Source organism: Tympanuchus pallidicinctus, unplaced genomic scaffold, assembly GCF_026119805.1.
Source record: "Tympanuchus pallidicinctus isolate F22 unplaced genomic scaffold, pur_lepc_1.0 scaffold4, whole genome shotgun sequence".
Taxonomy (NCBI): Eukaryota; Metazoa; Chordata; class Aves; order Galliformes; family Phasianidae; genus Tympanuchus; species Tympanuchus pallidicinctus.
In genome coordinates this window covers 39,400,483-39,423,723 of record NW_026294758.1, presented here as the reverse complement: position 1 = coordinate 39,423,723, position 23,241 = coordinate 39,400,483, and the positions used below count along the sequence as shown (strand labels likewise).

The 23,241-nt window shown below is 37.5% G+C and overlaps 1 protein-coding gene across 6 annotated transcripts in view; it reads right to left on the bottom strand.

Annotated features, from left to right (window-relative positions):
• Positions 1-23,241, bottom strand: part of TRPM3 (transient receptor potential cation channel subfamily M member 3) — a 396,319-nt gene that overhangs the window by 72,134 nt on the left and 300,944 nt on the right. For all 6 annotated transcript variants that reach the window (XM_052701292.1, XM_052701293.1, XM_052701289.1 and 3 more), the window contains exons 7-8: positions 22,455-22,629; positions 12,570-12,693 (exon numbers count right to left, since the gene is read on the bottom strand). In XM_052701292.1, coding sequence (XP_052557252.1) covers positions 12,570-12,693; positions 22,455-22,629 — 299 coding nt within the window. The remainder of the gene's footprint in view (positions 1-12,569; positions 12,694-22,454; positions 22,630-23,241) is intronic.

Below are 23,241 nucleotides of genomic sequence, written 5' to 3'. Positions count from 1 at the left end.
TGTTGAAAAAGATCCGCTTCATGTTGAAACCCACTGCACTGCTGTTTGAGCCTGCCGTAGTAGCTGTAGCCTCCAAGTAATCTTATTGAAAAAAGCAATATAAAAGGCAAAACAAGACTGCAAGTATGCATATAAAATCCAGGGCATTAAATTATTAAAAACAAAACAAAATACTAAGGCTAAAAAAAATAAAAATAATGTATGCTTAAGACTTGCTTGTCCTAGCAAAAGAAAAAGAGAAAAGATGCATTGGTAGTTAGACTAACACTAGCCATTCTTTTGCAGTGATGTGAAAGAAGGAAGATTAACTTCAGCTGATAAATCTTCTTTACCCTGATTTGATTAAAACTGTAATCTACAAAATAGTTTCCTATTTTTTAAAATCATAATAAAATTTTTGTAGAAAGAAAAATTACCATTTGATTTTCTCAGTTTTTTTCTTTTGAGCCAGAAAATGATTTCTGCTCAAAAAAGAAAAACTACTCCAAAATCAAATATCCTTTTTGTCTCGGGTTTTGGGCCATGTTATTACTTCCATGTTGTCAGTGGTTTCAATAGTTGATGCTGAATTCAATTATTTTAGAAGAACATTTTTTGGGGATTGGCCGTTTTTTTATTTCCCATTTTCCTCCTTTTCTTCCTCAGTGTTCACGCTATTTATTGGCTTGAAATGAATTTTTCAGGTAACTGCCTGAGGCATCTGAGTAAACAAGTGTGACTTCCAATAGCGGCACAAGCATTTTTAAAATATATTTTTTCCTCACTTCCTTACAAATACAATACAGGTGATATTAACATCCCTTACAAAGAAAAGAAGGTTAAACTGTACTAAAGGAAGAGTTAAATCTTAAGATAAAAATGCAACCGAAAGAGGCATGCAAAAGTGGCTCCAAGTCATTAATAAAGGCTATCTCAACAAACTACAAAAGCAGAGCTAAGGGCCATCCAGATTCTTGCTAAATATAGCTCTAAAGTTTGTCTTCCTTTTGGTCTGCCCATGGTGATCTATAGATAAAGTCCAATAGGTAGCAGACACTTTGTGCTCCTGTGTTTGTGTGAGGCTGAATTTCATATGTAAAGAGAGGGGACCCTCCCACTTAAGATAAGTATGGGAGGAAGATGGTGAAGTGGGAGGAGGGGATCACCAGCTCTGATGGGCTCCTCTCAGAAGGAGGAGGTTAAGACCCACCAGGCAAAATGTTATTTTAGTTCTACAATGGAAGGAAAAAATAGAGGTACCACCAATACAGGAGAAAGCCTCTCATTTGGCTCTGCCAATTCTGCCTCTGTGAAATGGATTTCCCTTAAAAGCAGGAAAAAGACACAATCAAAACAAAAACAACAAAAATCCTTGGGAAGATCTTTCCTCTATCTCATTTCTGATTTTTCTGAAATACCTGAATGTGAACAGGATTAAAATCCAGGAAAAAAACAAACATACAAAAAAAGCAAGCCTAGAAGTGTCCTCATTCTTCCTAAGATAATGTGCTATAAGAAATCACTGAGCTAAAACAGACCTTCACTGCAAGCACGGAGACTGCAGTACACTGTGCTCCTTGTCAGCAATAATTACAGTCCAGCAGGGTAGTAACCTAATTTTCAGGCAAGGCAGGTAGAAAGCAAATAAAGAACCAAAAGAACAGAGAAAAAAGAAGCATGACAAAAAGTGATGGAGATTGTGGTGGGTAGGAGTGGGGTGGGTGGAAAAATCAAAAAGAACAGATTATCTGATCTGAAACTTCATTAAAAGCAGTCATTAAAATAGCTCTGTTTTCTATTTAGTATCATTTTCATTCCTATTTGGCAGATTTCTTTGAATTTCCCTTTTCCTTTGCTCTATGCAGTTTCTTTCTCAGTAGGGTCAGTTTAACCTAGCATCATGCATCCTCTTTTTTATTTACCTTCATGGTGTTACAGCATTGCACTTCTGTGACTAAGAGTGCACTTCTTTTAACTAAGAGTGGTAAATATGAACCAGACTCTCAGAAATGAGTGACACACTGGGAGACACAGATCTTTTACTGACATCTAGGATTTCTCAAGTTTAGTGTGCATGTAAATGTAGGGTTACTTTAGAAGTACAGATCATAGTGAGTATACAGATAAGCACTCTTGTCAGGTTGTACTGGGCTCTGAGCACCTTGATTCATCTGCAGGTATCCTTGTTCACTGCAGAGGAGTGGGACTCAATGTTTTTTAAGGATCTTTTCCAACTTTAATGAGTCAATGATTCTATGACACTATGAGTATATGCATAAGTATCCCCTTAATGGGAGCTGCAAAATTATAAGATCAACTAAGAAAATATGATAATAGATGCTGAGAATGGGAGATGTTGTCAAACAGAAGTACAGGTGAGTGAGACAACTGCTGGAGGGGTGTGGGCACTGAGATGCTTAGGAGGACATAAATGTGGGTTGTGATGTAAGTTGTGATATCCAAACTGTGAAACTTCTGAATTCTTAGAACCTGGTCCTCCGCCCAGTTTCTTTGTAACTGCTTGCACTTATGTGCCTTACAACTTTGGACAAAGCAGAGATATAGAGTATGGAGAGGGCAGTTTAGTGTGAGGCAGACACACTGAAGCAAGTGAAATTATCTGACAAGCAATTCACAGAGACCCATGGCAAAATCCTTGGCACTAAAATATGTTTTACTTTTTATATTCCTCGTTAAGCCAGCATTGGCCTGCCATAGTTTGCTGTTTTCAGGCCTAGTTGAATATGTAAATGATAAAACTTCCTTAGTACAAACTGCTGTGCACAAACAGGTTCATATTCTGATTGTATGAAGCTGATTTTACCTCTAGAAGGAGAACTAGAGCTGTAGCTAGGGCAGCAGTCACTGTCATCATTAATTGTAAATCTGGGTCATGGGAAGGGAATTCATCTCAAGGAAATACTTTGCAACTGTTCAAAACAGGATTTGGTGAAAATAATCACGAGACATAAAGGTTATTCCCAACTATCAAAGTATTTGCTCCCTCTTTTAATGCTTCTTCTAAACAAAAGTAAACCCTCTCTTCCTCACCCACCATACCACTTCTTTCTAGGACTTATTCTGAAAATTAAACAGGACAGTATAAGGGCCGAGGATTGAATGTTAATGGTTATGCACCACCAGGCTGCTGTTAGTATTTTTAAAATGTACTACTACAGTGAGCACTGTTTGTACAATAAGGTTAATATCAGCCACGTTAGCATGAGAATTAAAATCTGAAATATATATAGATTTTGGTATTTGTTTGGAGAGAGAGCTGGCAACATCATATAAGCAGGGAGAAAGCACCATTACACTGAGAAGCATTTTACCCCTCAGTCACTGAGACAAGAGATAAAGAAGAAATATCATTCTCTACACCTCAGACTGACAATGCCTGCTGACTAGACAATGGATAGCTGAAGACAGAAGAAAAAGCAGGGTGAGAGTGATGAGAAGAGAGAATGCAGCCAACAACACTCTTCACTTCCTGTATTTATAGCTTCTTCAGAATGCTGCAAATTATTCATGCATTTAGAGACAGAATTTTTCCTCACTATCATCTCATTATCACATCAGGAGAAAATACACCATGATTTAAAACTATTCAAAGTGATTTTTTTTCCTTTATCTCCATACAATTTTTGAATGTCCTTAAATCTTACCTATGGTAAACACACTAACTGTATGCATCTGGATCAGAAAAAAACACCTCTTTTTCTGAAAAAAAAAAAAAAAACAACAAACGAAAACCAACCAAAACCAACCAACCCAACAGATACGGTTATTAATATAATCTGAAACTCCCCTGCTTGAGAGGACTGGTTCAGCAAATCATGTAGTTCCTTCTAGAGCACATGCTGACATTTCTAATTTAGTTAGGCCTACCTGAATGTTTTAGAGGAAAATTCCCCTGAAAATAAAAATGCTTAGTAAAACAAAACATTAAAGGAGGTCAGTTGTGCAAAGCGACAAAAGGGCTCAGATAATATGGGAAAACATTTATTTCTTTCTTGCAGTAAATAATTCTGTTTGGCTCTGGGGAAAAGCTGCTTGATTTGGAGGCATAGCAAAGATCAAAGTGAGCGGGTGAGTAAATGGAAAATACTAAGGAAGAAAGAGGGTGGCCAAATTGGGTGGCCAATAATGAGGAATAAGAAAGAGAATTTGAAGTAAGGAAAGCAGAGGCTGCAGACACATGAAGGGAGAAGTTTAAATGCGGTCTACAAAGTTTCAAAACTTTTACATTTTCCTCTGCTTTGTGGCAGCACTGCAATACTTCACATTTTTCTCTGATCCAATAATTTGTCACAGACTCATTCTCTGGTAACAAGCAAGGAACAAAAAAAATCAGCTTATAAGAAAGGCAGAAATTCTGCAAATGAGGAGCCACGTAGGTGCACAAAAAGTCATTTGACAGAAATTACTGTCAGTGTTTGGCTTTCACTATAATTGGTAGTTTCGGGCCTTCGTTTCAGACTGAGGCAGCTCTGTCAGCCCTTAATGGAAATGTCAGAGTTTTTTCCTTGGTGAAAACTTATAAACTTCTTAAGCCTTATAGCACTGCCAATCTTTTGGGATGGAATATGTTTATTTTCCAGTAGAATATTGATTGCAAATAGGTTTTGGCAATAAAAATATTGAAAACAATGCTCTTCTCTTGTGATTTCATACTGCTGTTATATTAGGCCATTTATCACTCTGTACAGGTGGTGTACCAGTTCCTGATTTTAAAGTTGAAGAAATATGAATAAACATAAATTCTAAGTCACGAAGAATATAAGAAGAGGAATAGATATTTTAGATATTTTAGATATTTTCCTTTAGGTTGCTGGGCTGTACACATCAGCAGATTTTGAAGATAAACACAGCTGTGTTTCCATGCAGGCTTGCAGAGTGAGTACTGTCTGAGAACATCCAGGAACAGAGAAATGCTTTTGGATGACAAGATGGTAGTCATTTTTGTTCACAAATTGTTGTAATCCAACTCCTCTATCACACTGACCCAGCAATGAAATGTGGAGTAAGTGTGACATCGTTCACTTTCTCCATCTCTTCTACTAACCAGTGGGTCCTTGTATTGGCAAGACACCATGTCAGACTATCTTTATAGACTTCCTTCTAAAATTGAGCAGTGACTTTATTAGGCTGAAAGGGACATAGGCAGTAGAGTGAATAAAACAATAAAGCTTTCTTGTCTTAGGTTTTGTTGCCTGAATCCCAAATAGTGGGACTTATGTCAAATTGAACCCTAGTATACTGGAATATACTGGAGTATATTGAAGTATACAGGGTTCCCCTTGTTATCCCAAAATTTTGATCCACTAGTGATACAGGAATTGTGCTTCAGTTCCAGCACATACTAAGGAGAAGCCTGAATAAAAAGTTTTCAAAGTGCTTAGATGCCATATAGCCCCATAAAACTAATATTTCTCCCAGAAAGCACTCTTCTTACAAACAAGCACTCTTGCACGGACTAGAAAGATGAGAGTTGACTTCTGTCTATGCCTGTGTCTGAACTACTGAGAAAGGCCCATGCTGGTGGATCTCTGTACTCACACAAGTCTCACTAGCTCATTCTGGGAATTTAGCATCAGAAATCAACTCACTGCTTTATGTCACGTTACTACTGAACAAACATGCCTCTTGTGGTACCTTGACTCTTTAGTGTCTTTGCTCTCCTGCTAAGCTAACAAGCCTTAGAAGTACAAGTTCTGTGAAAAACAGCAAAGTAAGCCAATGTCATTCTGGGTTTTTACTTAGACAATTTAGTGCATAATCCTTCTCTTGCTCAAAGATACTAACTACTGTAAAACCCAATTTTGCTTTAAGACAAAGTTTAATTAAAAACTCACCACTGAGAGGGATAGATTTAATATTCCATTTCTTTAAGAGAATGAAATTCCAATTTGTCTGTTCCCACTCCTGTATATACTGAAAAATTATGTCTTGCAAGTTATTGCCTTAAACAAATTGTCTGTAAGACATATTCAGATATGTATTCTAATGTTAACCTTAAAGAGAAGCGTGGTGAGTCAGTTGGATAGCTACAGCATTAAGGTTTGGGCCTCTTAGTTCATTTTAAATTTAAATTTCTTATTTTTCTGTGCAGCATCTTCTCAAATGATCTGACAGTACATAGGCTCCCAAGCTGCTTCACTATAAATGATGCATGTGAATGACTATACTGTACTCAGAATTACAATAATATTGTGACAATGCACAGAAACCAGGCAACAAAAATATCCATGAATCTTGTTTTGCAGCTGGCTTGCTACTAATACAAAGCAGATAATACTTGGAAAAGGCAGATCAGTTATTATATTTCTGAAGGATGGTAAATTGGCAGATGTTGCTATATGGAGAACCTCCATCTCATGAGGTGAGCTTCTTGTCTATGACTAAGATGTTACAGCAGTAATTAATGGTTCTCCATGCTCCACCTGAAGCTGTAGAAAGTGAAGTAAGAAATTCTAAAAAAGGCAAAAGAAATTACAGCTCCAGCATGTCGGAGCTGGGTGGTAAGAAAGGCTAAAGAACATTACATGGAGTGCCTACGCTGCATTGAATCCTTCCAACTTCCTGCTTGCATAAATTAGTCTGTATTATCTCATGTGGAACTTGATGGCCACATGATAACTTTCTGCCTTGGCTTTCATTATTAGGGTAATAGATGCTTCCACAATCTTACATATTAAAGACAAAAGAAATGTTTTGAATCTGCAAAAAGCTGTAAATTTAAGTAGAAAGTTACATTAGTATGTACAAGTGACTCCATGTGAGACAATTGTGCAGGCAGCATGCACCAAATAAATGAGAAAATGCCTATTTACTGAATGTGAACGTAAATAATAGATTAGGAATTTTCTGCAGTCCTCTAGGTGGCTGATGTTGAAAAAGATAGTTGATCCTCGCAGGCTTGTGTAGAAGATGGCATATAATGATCCACGATGGATCAAATAAATAAATAACCAAATAATTAAATAGCTTCAACAGTTGGTCTGACATGTTTGCACTTTCTGTCTGCAGAAGACCAGCCTCATCTGCTAGCAGCTGAAAAGCAGCCGCTAGGATTGAGAGTTTCCCAAGGCTTCAGTGTAATGCAACAGCTACAACAGTTGCCTTTGTCTTCTTATTTATCTATCTATCTATCTATCTATCTATCTATCTATCTATCTTATTTATTTATTTGAGATAAGTAGCTGTTTTGCTTGTTGAAATTGTTCTCAGAATTCCTAAAATATATACTCTGACCCTAGTACAGATTTAGTTATCTAAAGAGACAATAGCAAAGTGCAAATAACTTCAGCATCTTCTTGGCAGCTGGAGAAATAAAATATGATATCGTCTCCTTAGCAAAAAGGAACCAAATAAGGCTTATAGAATGCAAAACTACCTTGTAAAACCTTAACACTTACAGAGGTTGCCCTTCATTCTTGTCCAAAAGTATTGATCTGAAATGACTGGACAAGAGATTTAACTTTCATCACAATTAGGAGAGCTGTCACAGTTTCTGCTGAAGAGGCACTGCCCCTCCATTTGTGCTCAGAGGACTAATAACCATCAGGACACTTCAAATTGGAAATCTCACATAATGTTCCATGGGTGAGAGTTGTTCCAGCAACCTGCAGACTATCAGCTTCTTGATGCTCTGCTGCTCCAGGTACTTACTGCCAAATTACATGCTGTTCACAGCAATTATATGCTTGCAGGAATAATGATTTTTACTGTTTGACAAGCCACCTCTCCCTTTTCTACCTCTTGTAAAAAAAAAGACTTCATCAGCATGACAAAATCTTAGCCAAAATAATTTGTTTATGAAACTTGATTTCTTTAAAAAATGAGCTAGAATGAACACCCCAACTGTCAAGGACTAAAAAAATAATGTGGAAATACGCCAGTAACTTTTTAAAAGTCCATTTGATTTAGCGGATATTTAATTCAGAACATATTCATATATATGCTAAACACTTACATAGAATGCTTGTCTAGGATCTTACTAATTCTCTAACCTGCACATCCTGATCAAAAGCACAAAAGCACACTGCGTTTTGTAGCCAGTATAGAGAATTGTGAATCATTTAGGTTGGAAAAGACCTTCAAGATCATCATTATTATACAAAATATCTTTTTTCTTCAAAGTGAGCAACTGTTTTCAAAATTCTTAGCGCAGAAATTAGAACGCACTAGATTATTTTTATAATTTCAATTTATAACATGACCGGGGTAAGATTTCTCCAGAATCTTCCATAAACATGGACAGGTTTGCTCCAGGCTTTTCAGCCAGATAAAATAGAAACCCTTCTAGTTTCTGAACTAGACTTATTCTGATGAATAAGTCTAGAAAAGGAATTACTAAATCTCTCATTAGCTTCTCAGTACTTTGAGTAAGTAAGAGTAAACTCAATTAAAGCCCTGACTAGTAAGCTAATACTGGGGTAAGAACGTTAGCCTTTCAGCACTGGTTGCTCATAAACTGCACCTTTGGACTTTGGAGATTTGGTTCCATCTGTGGAAATAGCTGTCATGTTCATCACAGTGCACCAAAGCATAAAAATAGTAGACCACAGAAGAAACAAGGAAAAATACCCATAACTTGCTGACCAGAAACAGAGATGGGATTTTCTTGTTTCTTTTTTAGCAAGAAACTACAAGATCTACACAGAAAGTAATGTATCCTATTTATTATGTTAGCCCACCATGTCAGAGGTTGACACTAGTGGTATAGCAGTAGAGGCTGGACCTTCCCATCAGTATTCCACTACATGTTATTGCTGTATGACAGATGGCAGAAGAGGGGCACTCTGACAGAATGGTTTCTGACATGGAAGTGTGTATGAAGCAAAGGTGTGGAATTAAATTCCTCCATACAGAAAAAATGGCACCCATTGACGTTTACCAGTGCTTGCAGAATGTTTAATGGAGACCAAACAGTGGATGTGAGCACTGTGAGACTGTGGGTGGTGCTTTTCAGCAGTGATGACAGCTGGCATCAGAGAGGGGCACCTCCACTGGTGCAGATTTTTACAAGTGTGACATGCAGGCTGTTGTACAACACTGGTGAAAATGCAGAGCAAATGGTGGGGGCTATTTTGGAAAAAATGTGTTTTGTAGCTGAGAATTTGTTATATCGGAGAGTGTTATTGTGCTCACAGTAACTGTTGTAGTTTCCATGGAGATAAATAAAAGGCTTTCAGAGCAATCTATGTCAAATTGTGCCTGTGGGCTCAATGCATAAACAAGTTCCAGGAATTCACAGGTGCATGCAAACCTATGTCCACTGTCAATACATTCCTTCTGCAAACCCTTGTTGTAATATTTCTATAGACAAGACACTGTTAGTTCAGTTAATGTAGACAGTGAACCTTAAATACTTAGGAAAATATGTTTAGCAGACAATTGTCATGTTAGCAGTAAGAAATCAAACTTAATCAGCATGTAGCACACAATTAATGTGGTGTTTTTTGATTACTAAGGCATAAAGACTGGACTTATCTGTTAACTGTCACTATTCAGGAACCATTATTCTTATGAAAAATCTATATAAATGCAACAAGTGTGTTTGTTTTCAGTAAGATGTACCTTTCCAGCTTGCCAAAGTGTTTTGTCCCCAAAGCCTGCCCAAACAAGCTTCCCTCTTTCTATTCTCTCTGTTCTCCAGATGGACCCAATCTGCTCAATGGAGAGTACATGCTGACTTTTGAGAAATACACATCGTGACTTGGGAACACAGCACTCCAGCAATATGCCAATCTAAGATCAGAATGATTCAATGCTCTTAAAAGAGTGGAGCAGCATGTCTTTGTCAGATAACTCAGAAGCCACAATTACTGTTTTCAAGGGCAGTAAAGCTTACTAAATAAATTACTAAATTTACTAAATAAATAAATCAGTAAAGCTAATTTATTTATTGAGAGACAAATAGATTCTCACTTGCACAGCTGGAAAAAGAACAACAGCCCAACGTATTTACAGAGCCTATCAGGGGAAGCAGATTTTTTACTACTCTGCTCTTTGAGGGATTGCCTCCCCAGCTGCTGAGGCACAGCAGAGTCCTCAGGCTGCACACTCACCTGCTCTTTTTATTGAGAGGGGTAACTTCACAATAGAACTAGAGAACAAAAACACACTCTTGAAGACTGTCTCTCCTTTTCTCTTTCTTATTTTAATAAATATGGAATCTAATTTCATAGTGCCTTTGGAATAATGGGCTGTTTTAGCTTCTCGTGAGCTGCAGCAGTAGGCTCACAGTACTTATTGAAAAAACTTGTTGGTTGGACTTTAAAACACTGTTTCCTGCCCACCCTAGGTTTAGTAAGCATTCCTGCTCGTACTTTAGGGACTTCTCTGGGTAAATATTTTTAATAACTCTAAGAGTAACAGCAGAGAAGTATATGCAGGCCATTTTCCTGTCTTTGTAACCTACACTTACACACAGTCTACTTTACTTAAAGTAGATTTTTATACTATATATCTTCTTAAGCACGTTGTCCAAATATGCTTCTGAATACAAACTCAGATGCACACAGCACAAAGACAGCTAAGTTTACAATCTAATCAAAACTACTCATTAAATAGGCTAGTGGAAATTTCTGTGTTGCAAATCCAGGCAACTTTGATCTCTCATCCTCTGTGGTCTCATCACATATCTTATGTACTCACATTTTTTCATCAAACAAACTTACTCTTCAGAAAATAAATGAAATATTAGACATCTAATAATGATGCTCCCTGGGCATACAGTTGATTCTTTAAGAGTGAAGTCCAAAATGTTAGAACTTGAAAAGTCTGATTTCCTCTAAAGCATGCAGTTTTTCTTGTGATTAAATTTTTTCCTCTGGCTACTACACTTCTGTCAGATTTAAAAAAGAGATTGCTTTCTTTTTGTACAATCTAAGTAGGTAAAGTAGGAAATTTTGTTTTCCAAGACAGTTCTGTGTCCCTTTTCAGACTATATTATGGTTTTTTTTTTCTCTTTTCACATTTTCTCTCCACATTTGCAATTTATCTGTCTTTATGTACTGTACTGTAAGACCATTTTCCTGCCTATATCTGTTTGCACTTATCTGTTTTGATGCATTCTATAATACCTTATCTGCATGCTGCAATATCAGCAGTTGCTCTCACAGGGCCTTCTATGATGCCTATGATTTCAGCAGCCCCACAGTCCGGCAGTCAGGCACACAGAAACACATGAACTTAGGGAAATTATCAGTTTCACAGCCATGATCCTGAGTTCTCACAAGAGACAGCAACCTCCAGCAATCACAATTCAAACATAAAATTGTTCTAGCACAATGCTGTTAAAAATAACATTGTCAGTAAAACCAACATACCAAAGAGGAACACTGTTTTTATGTGTTCTTTTAAATATGGCTGGGTTTGTGTTAAGAAATGAAAGTTCAAAGCACTTAGGGACACGTCATCCCCTGGCTGATAGCTCTTCAGTGACATATGGGTAAAGAATATCCATAGTGAGATAGGTTACATATCTACAGATGAACTTGTAACAAAGACACACACTTGCACAGGGCAAAATTATTGGCATGAATGCTACAGATTAAAATTTCACATTCAACTTTGCAGGAGTAAAAGTTGTTCAAAGTCCAACATGTTCTTGTTTAGATGTCTGGAGCAATCCAGAGCTGCATTCTTCTCCTCACTTTCTCTCCTTCCTGTCTTCCTTTCTCTTTCCCTTTTACCCTCCCTTCTCCCTTATTCCAACCATTCAATTTCAACTGAAACTAAAAGGCACTGTTGAAGATGAAAGCACAAAAAACTCAAATGGTTTCAGAATACCAAACTTCTGTAAAAAATCCTCACATCCTCTTGTTACCCTACAGAACAAGTTGCAAGCTATCATCAGCCTGGAATTCCAGGAAGCTGCAATACAAACTGAAAACAAATCTCAAAAGGATTAAATTACAAAAAGGAAGGATGACTTTTCAGATAGTTTGTTTTACTACTACTAATAAAAGTACTGGAATTTAATCCCAATAACTTTAAAATGTGGTTTTGCTTTTGCTGCTACAACAGTATCTTCACGGAGGTCCTGGAAATTGTTGAGAGATCTTATCTTCTGCAAGCAAGTATAGATATGTGTAAATGGACACTCTTGCCTCTGCAGAATGAGAACTGTGGATACAAGCTGTTCTCTTTTACTGTTGTCTCCATAATATAAAAGTAGCCCCACAGAAATTCTACAGTAACTCTACAGTACCCTTAGAATATGGTCCCAATGATATGTAAATAATCATGCTTTATTACGTTTTCTGTAGTTGAGAAGGGTCAAATTTTAGTCACAATGTCCCTAAGAATGACTGAGAAGTAAAAATATCCCTACGCTATTATTGGTCATATGCCATATTTTGCCCTGTCAAAGTAAATGTAAGGGAATTTACAAAGTGAGAAGATTTGGATTTATCACTTCAACCAGGAAGTAGATTAAAGCAAACAAAAATCAGAGTAATATAGAATAATATCCTTTAGGCATCAACAGATTGAAGAAATTCTTCAACAGGCATCTGAAAAGCTCAGTCAAACCAATGCATTGAACTCTATCTTTGTCCCTTTGTAATGTGTAAACGTACCAGCTCCTTCTTCTTCATGCACTCCATGAGGATAATGAAGAGGTGCTGTGCCTGGGTTCGAGTGTATGTGAAAGTCTTCTGGATGGTAACTAGCAACTGGTCCCGCAAAGATTCATTAATAAGTCTGAAATTAAAAAAAAAAAGAAAAAGGCAACTGAATCAGATATATCAGGAAACCTTTTAACTTCAGTTAAGGGTGAAACAAATAGGAGTTAGATAAGTTAGATAAGGTAGATAAGCATCACAAGTTGTTTTCGTTGTTTGGGTTTGAAAGATAGGAATTGCTGAAAGTGTCATAGTCAAATTGAAAAACACCTTCCTAGAGAAAAACACATAGGTCATGTAGGGGTATCTCATCTCCAAAGTTTTTCTTTCAGTTCCCACACAATGAATGACAGGTCATTCAAGTGATCAGCTCTGTAGGATTTCCTAACAAAAACAAGAAAAACACATTGACAGTCTAGATTTGAGGGAGACTAGCACCTCTTGGCAAACTGTAGGCCTCTTCCCCTCAGTGAATTAGCAGAAATAAACTCACAGTTCATTCTGTGAAACTGGGAGCATTACTGTTGTCAACGTTTTTGATGCTACACAGGACTAGCTAAAAAAAATACACAAAAAGCTACTCTGTTCCTGAATCCACTCATAGAATTCATTTTGTTTTTGTGTATTCCGATCTTCCAGAATTTTAAAGAACAACCACTTCTAGTTTCCTTCTCAGTGCTAAAGTTCTTGCTTGCAAAAATAAAGGCCCAACAGCAGAAAGAAACAATATCATCTGGAATATTAGAACTTGAACCACTACCCTTGATATTGGAAAGTCTATTCCTCAGCACCACTGACTCTTGGTGAAACATTTTAGTACTTACTCTCTTACAAATTAGTGGGGTCTAATCAGAACATTATCCTTTCATATATGAAAGCTCCTACACTAGGCAGTTTTCTCAACTAAAAACAGTTTTGAAAATTTATTGTTTCTAATTAGTAGAGTTAGAATGTTGTAGAGGATAAGTCCATGTTGATCATCTGGTGGAAAGAAAACCAGGAAATCTTCGTGCCTCGTATTTTTTGATAGAAGTTAAACAAAGATTTAGTTCTGCAGCAGCTGAAAAGAACTACTAGACATATCACACTATGTAGAAGTATTGACTTGTAGTAACTGCTCTGGGAGAACAACCAAACTCTTCTTTAATTCATGCTGTTAGTAAGGGTCACTTGTACCTTTCTGGAGCAAAGGAGTGATAATGAGAATGCAGGAAATATTTTATACAGTTGAATTTGAAATACAATTTAATCTATCTTTTTCTGTCTACTGAAAATGTGAGACAATGAACAGGAACTGAAATGGGAAAGGAAGTGGGAAGAGGGAAGAAGTGTATTGTTGCACAAGAGAATACAGGGACCCTGGCAGATGGTGCGTATGTTCTTCACTCTGAATTTGACACTAACTGTACCTGCTGAGGAGGATTTCCACTCCACAGAGAAGCAGGAAAGATATATGTTAATCTGTATAAATTAAAATGAATTAATAAGGGTTTTTAGACCAAGTTGTGGATTACTGTTCTCTCTACACCTGGCTCTTCCCACTGTCTCTTGCTCTATTACAGACTCCTCTTGAATGAAGAATAGTCTATACAAATACTTCCACTTTTCATTGAGGAGCAGTATGGCCACAAATGCATTACTCCCTGGGATAGTGTAGAGACAGTAATAATGCATTTACAGCTCTGTGTGAGCATTCCTTCCCCCTGCAGTGTGACCTACTTCCTTTACAAAAAGGGAACATATGATAATTTAAGTAGATACAACAACAGTCTTGGCGGATAGCAGTGAGAGCTGGTAGCAGGGAATTTTATATGTGGGGTCATAAGGAAAATAACTTGATCTTCAGTATGCCATAAGGGATGTTACAAGCATATATAGGAACACAAAACAAGATGTCAGAGCACAGGCAGAGATGTAGATTCTCTTCATGTTAAAGTGAATCAACTTGGAAAGGCTGACTCTCTGAAGATCATTCCTTAAGTTAGGTCTCCTCAATCTAATGTATTTGGAGTTGCAGATTAGTAGGTTACATGTATGAAAATTCTGAAGTCCTTCTGTTTTTTTAAGGGTTTTTTTAAAAAGGGCAACTGAAACTCACTTTAATGGAGATTGCTGATCTTAACAAAATGGTGCAGATAGGAGCATTGTAGAAATGGTTCAGTATTGTTTGATTATCCTACCATTGAACTGAAGAAGAAAAAAAAAGAGTAATCAGAGGAACAAATTACCTGAAAATATGAAGTGAAGGGACTGAAAAGAAATGATGTGAAGTGTATGAATCTTATCAATGCTTATAAACTTCTAAAGGGAAGGAGTCAAGAGGATGGGGCCAGGCTTTGTTCAGTGGTGCCCAGCGACAGGACAAGTGTCAATGGGCACAAACAGGAGCACAGAAAGTTGCATTTGAACATGAGAAAGAACTTGTTTATTGCAAGGGTGACAGAGTACTGGAGCAGGCTGCCCAGGGGGGTTGTGGAGTCTCCTTCTCTGGAGATATTCAAGTCTCACCTGGATGCCTACCTGTGCGACCTGCTGTAGGGAACCTGCTTTGGCAGGGGGGTTGGTCTCGATGATCTCTAGAGGTCTCTTCCAACCCCTACAATTCTGTGATTCTGTGATTTTGAAACACATCTGGTCATTTTCCTGTGTGACCTGCTGTAGGGAACCTGTTTTTGCAGGGAGGGTTGGCAAAGGTGATCTCCAGATCTGGACATCTTCAACCCCTATTGTGATTCCATGACTCTGTGATTCTATGATTCTTTGATTCTGCATCAGCCTAATAAAATATATGTAGTTGGGATATGGACACCAAATCCAGTGCATGTAAAAGAGATAATTTCACAGAACACTGTGAGCAAAATAACCGAGACATACAGTGATGTGCTGATTTAGCTGCAGTGTAAAGAAATTTCTGTTTGCTACACATACAGTATTATTAAACACCGCTGGAAATCACACATTTCTAAGAATATGCTCAGGGGAAAAGAGATAGCTTGTGACAAGGAGTCAAATCTAGAATACAGGAGATTCTCAAACACTGATTTGGGAAACAGTATTTAGTAGCCTCTGTCATAGATTATGAGACCTTCATGCCTAACATTCCCCAGTCTACCAGACTGAAACTCTGCAATTATGGCTTCCTGCAACATTAACACACTCTCACCTTAACAAAACTGTGCTTCAGATTTAAGTACAGGTAGCATCAGAAGAAGATAACATTTTTATAATCTATCTGATAGGCTTCAGTATAGAAAATATATTGCAACAAACCGATCATGTCCTGCTAGAAGCATTTTGGTGGTGTAACTCCTGGAATTCCACATAATACCCCAGGTAAGCTGTTCTCATCTTCTCAAAACACCTTACAGACAATTTGACTTGTTCTCTTACTACACTCCCCACATAGGTAAAGCCTGTTCTTTCATTCCTTAAGTACCTAAGATCATTTTCAGGGAACAAACACTCGTGTGTTTGCAGGATTGCTTACATAACTTATGTTTTGATGGAACATACTTTTAGAAACCTGGTGTCTAAGGAAGAAGCATATCTACCTACATTTAATTTTAGAAAAAGAATCTGCTCATAAGGGTGGCTATGAGTGATAGTGATCTTTTTAAAACTTTTCCTAAGGAATTTTCCACTGGAACAGGCTGCCCAGGGAGGTGGTGGAGTCTCCTTCTCTGGAGATGTTCAATACCTGTCTGGATGCATACTTGGTGACCTGGTGTAGGGAACCTGCTTTGGCAGGGGGGTTGGACTCGATGATCTCTGGAGGTCCCTTCCAACCCCTACAATTCTGTGATTCTGTGATTCTGTGAATACCTAACGATATTAGTTCTGATGCAATGGATTATCAAACCTGATCTTTATGATCTTATCATAGGAAAAAAAAAAGGAGAAAAATGTCTTGGATCAAAAGAGACTACAATTAAAACTGTTGAAATGACAAAGTAAATGAAGTGACATTCTAGTTCTGTTCAAGATATGCTGTAATATTAAACAGAACTTCCTTCTTTTGGCTGATCCAGTAGAGAGAGATGACAGCATTTTGGCATTCTCACACCTCGTAAAGAAATTTTTTTGAAGCCATGCCTAACATATGAGGAGATAATAAACACTGTCCTCAATAACATCGCAATCTTTCAGCTTCATGGAACGTGATTTTGTAGTGAATGCTGGAGGAGATTTGAAAGATCTGGTCCATAGCCAGCTCCCTAAATTATTTAGTCTTCTCACTCCAGAGCTTTTTAGTACTGGAGTTGTATAACATACTAGCATAATTCCTATCACCAATTTCAAATATAAGTTCATTATAGATTTTTAAACTTTCTGTAATCACAATGCTTTGAAATCCTCTAATTGATACACTTCAATGACCTGCACACCATCTGTTTCTAGCTTTTTTCACTTGTTTTTTTTTTTAATTATTCTTTTGTTCCTGATAAGGAAAATATATCCATAAAATATCAATGTTATGTGAAAACTTCTCCCTGCTGTCCTCTATGGAAAGCTGAAGGGATTTTCTGTTTTAATTATGGTTAGCACTGTAAACAATCACAACATATGTTAGAAACATGACCAGAGCTTCTGCTGTGTTTTTTTTTTTTTTTTACTGGAACTGAAAATAAGATGCAGTAGTGCATGGACTCCATCGGACAGATTAAATTTCTTATACCTTCTAAATCCACATATTTTGTAAAGCATTGTAATGAGAAGAGACAGAAGATAAATGTAATTATTCCTTCATTCTATTCAAATGGGGACAATATCTGGGCGTTTTCAGAAGGAATCAGTGTTACTTGCAGCTCTCCATTTGTGGTGGTTCTTCTACACCATTTTTCACTGACTGTGTTTATTGAATGATTGGCCTTTAATCTGAGAGATGGTTGTGTTTCAGCAGAAAAATGACCTGCTTCTATCCAGTTTTGATCTGTAAGGAGCTTTAATACAAGAGAACATTAATGATACAAAAGTGTGCAGTGTGAAAATTTTTTTACAAAGTAACTCAGATGCAACAGTACACATCATGAGGGACGCAGAAGAGTCACACTGTACTTCCATTATGATCCTTTATGCTTAAAGCATCCCAACATTTTCTCTACTCTCTATTAGAAAGAAAGATATTTATGTCACATATTTCAGTTATGAAGCCTAAAAGCTATGCCACAGTGAAACAGATCAATCCAAACACAAGATTTAATGATTCTCTTGTGAGGCTGCTCATTTAAAATAGAAAGAATCTTTTATCTGTTTCCCTATGAACATTTGGCAAGAAGTACATTTTTGTGGCATTGAACTGAATTCCTTTAGGGTTTTATACTTGCAAGAGTAGAACTGATGAGTAGTTAATATGCTGTAAACTCAGCTGGGAGACTACATTTGAATACTGGTAGTAATTTCCATTCTGTAAGGAAATATTTGCCTAAGAAGTGATACAGTTTTAACCTAGTGTTTCATTTCTCTCCTTTTAAATTCAGCATTTAATTTAAAAAATCCTTGAAGATTAAAAACTACTACTACTACTGAATGATTCCATAAATAATTACACTGCCATTGTTTTACTTCCAGTTTGTGGGAAAAAAAAAAAAAAAAAAAAAAAAAAGTAAAATGAGAAGGCATGCTTCATTGTGCATTCAAAAATATTTTGGCTTTATGTGAAGGATAGTTATCAACACATTTTCAGTGTTCGAAAATTTGAGAAATCGAGTTTTTCAGGGGCTGTAGAACTTAACCTTTAAATTGGTGAAAACACCAAGAAGTAGCCAAAAAAATCTTCCAGCTCATATCAAGGGGAAGCCTGCAATTGAGCCTTCCTTTAGATTTTCTATTGCATATAATTTGTTTGTAGTTAAGATGTAAAACGTACTGGGAACTCACTAGGTTTATTTGCTTGTAATGATAAAATGATCTGAAAAAATACAGCTCTTAAACACTCTGTTCAATGCTTTTCAGACCAAGGTAACATGCAAATGTTGGTATTACACTCGAAGTAAATTTAAAAAACATTTTGCACTAGTACTGTATGACTGGTATCCATAATGCTCAAATCTCAGTTCAGTGGAAACTTTCTATCTGCCTTGGCTTCCCCTTGAAATTTTGATGGACTTTTTCTGAGAGATGTGAGAAACATTTATTTTAAGGTGTGCATCATTGTTCTTAGCACATCATGAAGTCACAGGAGCACCTCCTGCAAGTCAAGGCAGGCACAGCAATCTGTGCTGTTCTGGCAGCCTCATTCCACTGAAACCCAAAGAAGTCTTGCTTATAGCTACAATAGGCATCCAATGTCAGCCTTAGGCTTGTGACATTTACAGCTCTTCAGAAGGAAAGCCTATTATCAGTCTTAAAAACAATGTAGACCCAGCTTTCTCTCTCTTGTCTGCTCAAGGATGTGCAGACATTGACAAAGGGATACTGTGCCATTAGTCATATCAAAAATTGTTTCTGCTTCTGCTAAGTAGAATTAGTTAGAAAGGATAAACAATGAAGAGGGAAAGCAGGCACACCAGAACTCTGTGCGATCCAATAAAAGGGCCTTCTGGGCACATGAGCAATTGCCCAACACTTAGGGATCTTTCTGAAAGGGTGGATTGGTGTTGCACTGATGCAAACTCAAGCAAAGAGCTATATTTTACCCTTCTTCACCTTCAGATGCAGTTCTGTGATGCCTTGAAACAAGTTTGCAAATAAACTTACAAATGTACAGACATGCTTAGTACACATATACATGCATACATACTGTACATGCAGAGAATGATTCCATTTCTTGTCTGCAGTGAATAAAATTTTAAGGTAGTGAAAAAAACTGTGATAATATCAGCGCCCAAGGGCTGAGTCTGCTGCTACCATGAATTATGTGGGTTTTGAATGCTTTAGATCAGATATCTAGTGCACAGCAGTGAGAAGATATGCTGGGTCTTGAAGAAGACTGATTTGGAGCCAGCAGCCAGAATTAAAATAGACTTCTGATTGCAAAGAGGACTGCAGAATTAAATTCTGGACACAAATTGGATGTGCTGCATTCATTTAGTGTGTATTAGACACAGTTCTGTGTAACCTACTTAGATTCTATCTCAAAGAAAAAGCTAGTAGCTACAGTCAGTGAATGTCCCAATTATTCCATATTCTCCTCACACTTCTAATCACTTTTCAAATCTAGGTTAATATAAGCAGAGAGGAGTGAGTGGAGAGACATACTCAATTTGCACATGAACTGCAATTTATTTGGGTAGAAAATTTTTATGAATATACATATTATTGGTGTTTTGCTTTTGGTATTCTTGAGAATATAATTGCACTCAAGAGTGATGTTTTCAGAAGTGGGGCAAGCACACAGAAATTGCTTTAGAGATTTTCTAGCTTGTGCACTATATTAAGAGCAGAGTGAACAGAAACAAAAAGGCTCTATTGCAGGAATCACCTGAAACAACCACAACAGAAACAGGACCTATGGCAAGTGAGAATAATATAATGAAGCAGGATTTGAGTATCTCAGGTAATAAATGGTTTGCTTGCTCTACTTCTAGCAGCCAATATTTGTTTCACTTGTTTTTCTTACAGGTCAGAGTTTGTGATGATGAAATAAATTGCATTCATTCTGTTATAGCTGTATTATTTTTTCATTATGACATCAGAACACAGACATGGTATACAGAAACTGCATAGGTTCACATCATGCAAGGAGATAACAGGCATTTGAGTAAGGTTACATTAAATATATTAGTAGAAAGAGCATGGAAAACAGAGAAGACTTCTCACAAATTCAGATGAAAACTAATCTGCTTCCAATGCATGAACCTGATTACAAAACTTTTTATTATTAGTGGAAAATATTTCACTTTCATTGAGAGCTTTAGGTTGAAGAAGTTCATAATCACATTAGTTTTCAAGCAATGCAATATTGTTTGGTCTAGATCTTAATGTTTATGTATTTATGTTTCATTATTCACATAACTATTGTGGGTGTGAATACATATCTTTACTATTACATATCTAACACTCACAAAAAAAAGATCCCCTTCTCACTGAATCTTGATCAGATTAATGCAGTAATTAGAGAAGTAGCATGAAATAGCTTCTAGTAATTAGAATCTGAGGGGGACTTGGTGCCACTTTTATGTTTTGTCCTAAAATTATTAAATTTTCTCTTGTTTCCTTTTTCTTACTGTGAGCAGTAATCTCTGGGTTCTGCTCTGGAAACTTCTAGGGACAAGGTCAGGTTCATCAGAGACACCTTCTGAGGATATCTGTTGCTCCAAGTAAAGATGCATTAAGGGAGTCCACAAGGGTGTGGGGCTAAGAAAGTTGTAGATTATAACCACTAAAATGGGCTACTGCTGACCCACGGTGACTGAAAATTTTGTTTCAGCTACCCCCTGCTACTGTATGTGGAGTGTCAAGCACCTGTTTGGCCAGTGCCTAGGAGGGGTCTAAATGGGGCCTAGGGCAAGAACATAGCTTCCAGAGTACTGCCAGTAGACAAAGCACTGTGTCCAGTAGGTTGTAAAGAAGACTGCCCAGGTGAATCTGTGCCAGAACAAACAGTCTCCAGTATGGTAAAGACGAACTTGGTTTCCCCATCAGGTCCTGAAAGCAGCTGCCCCTGCCAGGGCAGAAGTTTTCATACAGCAAGAAGTTCAAAGTACTGCAGCTCGGGAGAAACAGCCCCAGGTACCTGTACATGCTGGAGGCCTCCCAGCTGAAAAGGAGCCTAGCAGAAAAGGTTCTGGGGGTCCTGATGGTCACCAAACTGACCATGAGCCAGAAATGTGTCTTTGCAAACATGAACATTGTTCTGGGCTGCATTAGGAGGACTCCTGCCAGCAGGTCAAAGTAAAAGGGTTCCTACTACTCGGAACTAGTGAGACTAATCCTGGAGTGGTGGGTCTAGATCACAGATGTCTAGAACAAGAGAGACACAGGCATACTTCAGTGTCCAGTGAAGAGACAAGAAACTGATGAGGGGACTGGAGCAGCTCTACTCTGAGCATAAGCTTTGAGAGTTGGGACTGTTAAGCCTAGAGAAGTGAAGGCTCAAGGTGATCTGGACTACAAAGAGAAGGTGCAGAGAAGATAAACCAGACTTTTTTCAGTGGCACTCTATGACTGTACAAGATGCAGTGGGAACAAACTGAAACATAGAAGGCTTCCACTGAATATCTGGAAATATTTTGAGGGTGATGGAGTACTGACACATGTTTACCCATGTTACCCAGAGAATAGTGGAACCTTCATCTTCAGAGATGTTCCAGAGCTGTTTGGACATGGTCATGGACAACTGCATGATCAGGGGATTGGACCAGATGACTTCTAGAGGTCACTTTCAGCCTCAACCACTGTGACTGCAGATGTATTTATGGGGCAGGGGAGAAAAAAAAAACACAGAACGACAAACAAAATAAAACAAAACAAAACAAAACAAAGTTCAGGCATAACATGCACGTTAGAAAGTATGAAACATATTTTAAGCTTCATTCAGCAAAAACACACTCAAATTGTCTATAATAAGTGTTAAATACTATCCTTGCTGCACTTTGAGTCTGCAATGAAAAGTGGGACAGTGTGAATGCAGTTGTGTGAGTACAGGCAGATGTGTAGAATTATGCCCAAAGGGCAGCGCAAACACAAACTAGATTATATGAACATTTGGTATTTACATGCTGATTTATGTAGGACTGAATGAAATGTGAGGACTGTAGTACACTCTTACAGAATTTTGAATAAAATGAAAATATGCACTTTCTGTAAATCTTTTGACCTGCAACTTCAAGACAATATGTTGCACTTGTCCACATGGTATATCTCATGGCACATAGCTATCTGAACTAGCGAATAACTTACCCTCCTTCTTCAGAGTATTTGTGACCAAAGGCAAGTATGTCAGATGCCCGACCACTGCCATCACATATCACAACAGGAACAGGAGGAGTGTCTCGCAGGTACTCCAGAACGATAGAGATAACATTGGGACCTCCTTCCACAATGAGGGCCACCACTGGAACTCCTTGACCAATTCCTGGAGTAAGAGAAAGAAAGAAAGAAACAAACAAAAACAACAAAACAAAACAAAACAAAACAAAAAAGCAAAGCCAGCAAAGCAAACAAAACAACGGAAGACAAGAAAAAAAAATCAAGCTGAAATTACTGGATAGTGATTGTATAGTGTCACATTTGAGAAAATGCCATTCAGAAAATCATAGCTTTTAAGGTCAGTAGGGATTACTGTACTCATCTGGTCTGTTCCATTGCATAGAATTATCTTTCAAATGCCATATTCATGGTTGAAATAGACCACACATATTTTACAGAATCAAATCTTGGTTTGAAAGCACAGAGAAGTTACCACAATTCTTCCTAATATGCTTGAATCATAACACAGCAGCTCACTTGTAATCTAGATTTTGCATGATATTGGTTTCCAATCATTGGTTCTGTAGTAGTTTTGAAAACACCTCCACCATGGTATTTCCTTCCTGGATGCATTTGAAGGTTGCAGCTGGATAGCCATGTAACCCTCACTTAGACAAGCTGAAAACACTTGTTGCAAGCCAGTGGAATGCTTGTTTTCTAATCCTAGCTGGTCATACAGTCTTTGAAATCTCTCCTACTTGTGAAGCACGTTCTCTGA